Raw genomic sequence first — 7,346 nt, 5'->3', positions numbered from 1 at the left:
TCGTTTAGGGATTATATATGATTGTTCGACTTGTTAGATGACCAAACACATGGCTAGTGACATTGAAACTTGTTCTTTCGCTAGGAACTAGGTTGTGCTTTGCTGCTTCTCTGGTTTGCCTGTTTCTGCTAAATACATGGTAGATGATAATGACACTAGCCTTGAGATTAGTATATTTTTATGTATCTCAAGGCTGATTTGCGGTGGATTTGATTCATGTTAAGAGCGTAGGAGAATAGTGCGTGTTGGAAAAGGTGCCATCTTAGGCACCGACCTAGTTTGAATTAGTGAAAGGGAGCCCACATCATTATACTTTTTGTTGGTATGTTTCTTAGCAATTGCCTTGGGCATGGTGTGTTATGACCATAATTAATATTCCTAGTTGTAATAGTCCTTTTAATTTTCACATAATTGGCTAATGCTATCCAAGTAGGAGATTGTTGGATATTTTGTGGATAAGCATTATCAATTATTTTGAATTATCCTAGGATTATTAGTATAATATTAATTATGGATGTTAATTTAAAATATAGCACATATCCTAATTCAAGTAATGTCCTAATTCGATTATGGACATATTTGGGGTCCTAATATAGATAGGACATTATGGGTTGGACTATCTGTATATAGCCATTGAGAGGTCCCTGCTCTCTACTATCAATTCTCATATCCCTTTAGTTTCCCATAGTCCAAGAGACTTGGTATTTGTGAGATTGGAAAAGAGTAGTTAATTCTCAAATCTAGTAAGATCAATATTAAGATATGAATGCTTCACTAATACCAAGTATGTGGCTTTTATATAAGTTTGTCATTCATATCTAAGATCATGCTATAATAAGTGTCTATCTTTATGATCCTCTGAAATATAGATTATCAATTTCAACATGGTGGCCTAAGGCTTGGTTGATTCTTGTTGTACTGCAGCTGTTTAGTAGGTTGCCAAGTTTTGTGGGTCATAAAGTTGTTTTAGATTACTTTTATTTAAAATATAAGTTTATAAATTAATAATTGTAATAATTTATAAATAACAATATAATATATTAAGTAAAATTCTAAAAATACTATGATAATCTAATATAATTTAAAATATGAAATTCAAGAAAAACACAATATAAAAGAATAAAAAATAAATTATATATATAATTCTCTTGTTGACCTAATTCGATTAGACCGAGTCAATCAGTTCATCAGTTCAACCAAGTACTTGATGAGGTCAAGACAACCAATTCCATATGCTGGATTTTTATAGGACCTAACATGATGATATAGCCAAATCTGATTGAATTGAGTTGAATTGGTCAGATCAAATTGAGTATCAAAATATTAGAAAAAATTATGTACCATTAATTTAATGGGCTTTAAACTATTATTTTATCTTAAAACCCCAATAAAGAGTTTCTTAAAACTCAACTTTTTCTTTTTAATTTAACTTTATGTTTTCGGTGTACTGATCTTTTATGCCCTTATCAAATAATTCTTCTTTTTGGATTCACACCTCCAAACTCTTAACCTATACAACTTTTTCTTTCGACTCTAAACAGAGATATCAACCCACTAAACAAAAGGAAAAAAATTGACAAGTAAAAAAGCAAATAAAACATGAACTTTGATAATAAAAGAAAGTTTAGTCAGTATAAAAGGTATAAAAAAGTTTTTTTTATCATTTTAAATAACCGCAAATTTATACTCGTATTTGAATTATTTTTTTCCCCAGAATATATATATATATATTATTATTAGAATATGCTTATCTCCATCCCTTCACTTCCTCGGAAATTCAAACCCCTTTTACATGTAGAAGTACATTTTGGATTCATCAATTATGTTATGGTTGAAGTCCCACTCATGGTGGAAACAATGGAAACCTTCACCTTACTCCAATGCTTCCTATTTAATTCAAGGTTGTTTGGTTGTTTATAAATAAAATTACATGTAAGTACAATGTAACTAAAAATATTGTATTTCAACTTACGTCACTGTTATTTGGTTTAATGTAATTGAAAATACTGTATTTACCTTTTGTTGTTTGGTTTAATATAACTTAAGAGGTCTAATCACTATATAAATGGGATGGTGAGAATACCCATTATCTATTATCACTACTAAATATGATTGTTTAATACTCTACATATAAATTAATTTAAACTAAAATAATTTCATTTAATAGTGTATATTATCCAATTTAAAATTATTTAATATTTTTAAAAAATATTTTTTATGATTAAATTTTAATAACAAATGGTATTTTTTATAATACTATATCAAAAAATTAAATTGTAAAAACAATAACATTATTTTGATGTAAGAATTACAATCACCACATTGCATGAAATAAAGGAAAAGAAACCCTTGTAACACCAGCAACCCAGGAATGGGTTACTAACCCCAATGATTTGGGTTAATAAATATAGAAACCATGAACCATTTTTCTATCCTTTTTTTTATATATACTTTTCTCTACTTTCCTTCATTCATGAGATTCATCAATACAATTAAAATTTTTACAAGATGACTATTTTTCCCATTCCATTAAAATGACTATTTTGCCCATTCCATCCATTAAATTGACTTTTTTGGCCTTGTATAAAACAAAAAAGATTCATCTAAAAAGCTATAATGAAACCCTAGCCCCCATCAGAACCTTGCAATCATCATCCATGAGCTCTCCTCCTTGTGATCATTCAACCTCCATGAGCTCTCCTTCTTACGATCATCATTGTCACCGGTGCGTGCCAGTCCAATGTTGGCATCACCGGATTTTACCCAAGGTCACCATCCAAGCTTGCCGACATTCCTCCCTTCAATTGGTAAGCTATCATACATAGTTATTTGATCATAGTTTTTTATTAACTTGTTTTTTTCCCTGGATTTCTTTTGGACGTACATAGAGGAGTAAAAGTTACTAATGTTTTTCCTTAGTAGATTTGTTAATGAGGTTGTTTCATGAACTCCTTGATGCTTTGTGTTAGAACTATTTTGTATTTTTCTCATGTGTTTCATTGGGAATGCAATTTGCTAATTTATAAATATTTTTACAAAAAAAATTACATGTTCAATTAATTAACAATTCCATGAAGATTAAAATAATTAAAAAGAAACTCTAGCAATTTAATTACATGTTTATATAAACACGGCAGTTAAAAGTGCATTCTAATCTTGTATTTGTATTTTACAGTTGAAAGTGCATTCTTATCTTGTTTATATAATTCATGGTTATAAAGTTGCATAACACTTTTCTTGAGCTTTAAAGTTTTTGCTAGTGTACCCACCAAGAGTTTTAGATTCTATGTGACCATATCTCAATTACATTGGTTTGAAAAAATTTTCCCCATAATCTGGCACATTCTGCACGAAATTATTTTTTTATTTATTTGAAAATTTCTTATTTTTAACTTATTCTGGTTTCTTTTTTATTTTTATCAGTATAAGTTGATGTATTACTTTTACATTCAGGTGTTTGAAGGAACTTCTGGATTTGACAACAAGAATACTACGGTCCAATTCACTGGAGAGGTAAACAACTAGCAAAAAAAAAACTCTATAAAATTAATGTGCATTATTATATAATTACATGTTTTTGTCTATATTTTATTTTTCATCAAGAAAATTTTTTGATTTGTAGTATTTATATAGAAGATATCAATGAAAGTGCATTGTTATGGATCTATTTAATTCGGTTTCATTTTTGATTTGTTATGGTTCTATTTAATACATGAAAGGGAATGAACATAAAGAGGTTCTTTCTGAGTTTATTAACTCCACCATAGGCTTGAGAATGAGGTTAACTCAACCATATGCTTTAGAATGAAGTTATTGTTTTTCTTTTTATTAACTTATGAATCTAGGTTTTCGACAATTTGACACATGGATATGTAATTCCAAATATGTACAACATTGATGAAGTGAAAATATATTTCCTAATGTACATGTGTTACTTTTACATTTTAAACCTCATGATCGTTGTATGTGTGAAAAGACAATGTTGTGATGGAAGTTGATTAATTCAATACGAGATTGAGTCAACATCTAGTAGGCGACGGAAACAACATGAATATTTGAAGAGGATGATTTATAAAAGTGATATAGTATGCATTAATAAGCTATGGATGGATCAACATTGTTTTCATAATTTGTGTGAACTACTAACTACCACCGGTAGACTACAAGCCACGAAAAATGTTATGGTTAAGGAGATGGTCGCAATGTTAATGACCATTGTAGTCCACCATGTCATAAATAGAATAATCAAGTTTGATTTTTGTACAATTGGTTGAAATAGTTAGTGAGTATTTTCATGCCATGTTTGTGGTTAATTATTTTTTGCAAATAATTCAAATGATCCTTAGTGAGTATTTTCATGCCATGTTGTAGTCCACCATGTTAATTATTTTTCATGCCAATTGGTGTTCTCTTAAAGAAACAGAAAACAGTCTCAAAAAATTCAAATGATCCTAAGTGGAAATGGTTAAGTTAATGAATAAAACTTAGTAGTTTATTTTTATTTTTTTTAGTGTGGTTATTACATGACAAAATAAACAATAATTGTTTTTTTTTTTTTTGTATCCAACATAGAATTGCCTTGTAGCATTGGATGAGACACATATATGGGTGAATGTACCCAAAGCCGATCGTCCAAGATTTAGATCACAAAAATCTAAAATTTCCACCAATGTACTTGCCGTTTGTGGACAAGATATGTAGTTTATATACGTCCTATTGGGTTGAGAGAGTTTGGCACATGATGCCCGAGTGCTAATGGATGCCTTTACAGAAGAGCTTTTCAACATGAAACATGCTAGCCCTAGGAACGTTATTGAGAGAACGTTTGGCCTTTTGAAAATCCATTGGAAAATTCTAGCTAGTCCAAGTTTCTATAGCATGTCCACTCAATGGTATATTATTAATGCGTGTTGTTTACTCCATAATTTCATTAGGTGGGAGATGGCAGAAGATCCTGCAGAAGAAGAACAAGTTGGTGTTCCATTTTTCGATGAGAGTGTGGAAGATGACACCAACAACATAGTAGCCGTGCAACCAATGGATGAATGGACCCAATTTAGACAAGAGACGGCCAAAGATATGTTTAACACATGGCAAGCAAGTTGGTATAGTTAATGGATAGTTATGTACTCAACACTTTATCTGTTGCTTTTCCCTTTGGATTGTTAGATCGTTATGTACTATTTGGTTAGACAGTACTAATTTGCATGTGAAACTGATTACATTTTTCTTGAGAATATTGGTTTTGTGTTGAATTGTTTGTGATTTGGTTGAAGGAAATCATATATAGTATATATGAATTGTGGAAATCTTCTAGGACAATATTTACATTTATGAATGAGACTTCAGTTATTATTTTTTGCTTAGATATAAAGAAAAATACTACAGGGAAATTAGCAGAAAAATATGGAAGCAATGCCATGAAGATTAAATAGATTTCTGTTGAGTTAATGGCAATTTAATGACATGTTTATATAACCACAAAAGCATTTTGATATCGTATTTCTGAATTAATAGATTTAAGTTATATCTATTGAGTTACTTAATGGCCAATAGTACCACTAGTTTTGAAGTTTTTCTTTTTATATGCTAATTGGTTGTACTTTCTCTTGATGGGGATGTTTATGAGATGTGCCTTGAGTGTAATTGTCTTGTTACAATAGGAATTTCAAGATATGAGTTTCATTCATATGATTTGAAGACCAAAATATGGAATGGATAGGGTTGAAGTGAAAGGATTGCCTAGCCTTTTAGCACTTTCTTCAGACTATTCTTTGTGGTTCTCTTTTATGATTAGGGTCTTTGCTAAATTTATGACCCTTGTTCCTGCAATATTTGATCCATGCTGTATTGTTTGCTACTTTTCCACCCATATTTTCTATTTTGTTGATGTTATAATCATTTGTACATAATTTTTAGGTGTTGAATTATGTTGAAATGTCATGTTGAATATATACAAACTTTTTCATGTTGTGAATTATGTACTTATTCAATTCAGTCATTTTCATGTTGTTTCCTGTAAAACAGTCCTTGTTTGTTTCTTTAGTATGGAGATAGAATAACAACAAAAAAGGAGGGGATAGAACAAATGATATTGATGCTTTGGCTTGAACTTTCCATAAGCATTGTATGGCGGGTTGAAAATAGCTTCTAGAGTGAATATCTCATGCAGTTAGAAAGGATGATACAACAAAAGATTCCACAAACCAAGCTGAAGACTGTACTGAACATTGAGTCTCGAGTGAAACTCTTAAGAAGTAAGACAAATGTCATCTTTGATATCTAACAACTGAGTGGTTTTGATTGGAACTTTGAAAACATCACTATCATATGTAACAAAAGTATATATAATGGGTATGTGAAAATAAAATATAAAAAATAAGACTCATATTTACTCGTGTAAAAATAGCACTATCATAAATATTTTATTAATTGTGGAGTTTTTATACAATGCAAACTCACAAGAAAGCGGCCAGACTGTATGGCAAATCCTTTCAATTTTTCAATGATCTCACATCGGTCTTCACCAAGGATAAATTTTTGGCAACAATAAGGGTGATATCAAGGATGACGCAACCCAATATGAACAAGATGATAACATCTCACTCGAGGAAGGTGTAGGTTTATCCCAAATGCCTTTTGAGGACATATCCATGCCCACGCAAGAGCCGACGCAGGCTCCATCACCTATCCCATATGATAACACAACATCAACAACATCTAGGCGTCGAAAAGGAAGAGTGTTGCTAAGGACCCAACAATAGACTGAATTTCTACCAATTTTTAGGATTTTGTAAATATGGTTTGCCCAAAATTTAGAGCATTTGCTGAGGCAGCAGCCCGTAACACCGAGTTGGTAGCTCGACTGCTGAGTCTGCTACATGAAAAGCTGAATCTGCTGCTTACAATGTTGAGATGCCGCACGTAATGCTGAAATTTCTGCTCATAATATTGAAATCACAACATGCAATGAGACATCTCTTGCAGAAATTCAAGCCAAAAAATCACTTAGTGATGTGCTTTTTTCCATTGATGGTCTTACAGAAGATGAGGCAATGTTCATGTTGCAAGTATTAGCAAAAGATGAAGATCAACTAACAGTATTTTGGGACCTTCCAGCTGAAAAGAAACTGTGCTTTTGACTAGTTTTCTTGTCAAGTATGTCATATTGCCAACCTAATGCTTGACTCATCTTGGTAAGAATTTAACATTGTAGCTATGTAACTTGGATGATTACTTAGTATTCATTAAATGTAAATTTTGGTAGCATGAGTTATTTTACGTGACATTTATATGTTCATGTCTGGAACAAATTTTGGCGCTGGTTTATCTTCTTTAAGATTTGC

The 7,346-nt window shown here is 31.1% G+C and overlaps 1 protein-coding gene across 1 annotated transcript; it reads left to right on the top strand.

Moving 5' to 3' along the window:
* The first annotated feature begins 2,609 nt into the window (after nt 1–2,609).
* LOC120251212 lies at nt 2,610–5,309 on the top strand. Its single transcript, XM_039259745.1, has 3 exons — nt 2,610–2,807; nt 3,455–3,513; nt 4,935–5,309. Exons 1-3 carry the CDS (start codon nt 2,658–2,660, stop codon nt 5,113–5,115), a joined length of 390 nt encoding a protein of 129 aa, XP_039115679.1. The 5' UTR covers nt 2,610–2,657; the 3' UTR covers nt 5,116–5,309.
* The last annotated feature ends 2,037 nt before the right edge of the window (nt 5,310–7,346 follow it).

This window comes from Dioscorea cayenensis, chromosome 20, assembly GCF_009730915.1.
Source record: "Dioscorea cayenensis subsp. rotundata cultivar TDr96_F1 chromosome 20, TDr96_F1_v2_PseudoChromosome.rev07_lg8_w22 25.fasta, whole genome shotgun sequence".
In the NCBI taxonomy this organism is placed as follows: domain Eukaryota; kingdom Viridiplantae; phylum Streptophyta; class Magnoliopsida; order Dioscoreales; family Dioscoreaceae; genus Dioscorea; species Dioscorea cayenensis.
This window is presented reverse-complemented; position numbering and strand designations above follow the sequence as displayed.

Excerpts from the sequence above, each read along its gene's own strand:
- LOC120251212 (XM_039259745.1), top strand. The coding sequence starts at position 2,658 with ATGAGCTCTCCTCCTTGTGATCATTCAACCTCCATGAGCTCTCCTTCT. Across the intron at positions 2,808-3,454 it reads GACATTCCTCCCTTCAATTG|TGTTTGAAGGAACTTCTGGA; the intron begins GTAAGCTATCAT and ends TTTACATTCAGG. Across the intron at positions 3,514-4,934 it reads CGGTCCAATTCACTGGAGAG|GTGGGAGATGGCAGAAGATC; the intron begins GTAAACAACTAG and ends TAATTTCATTAG.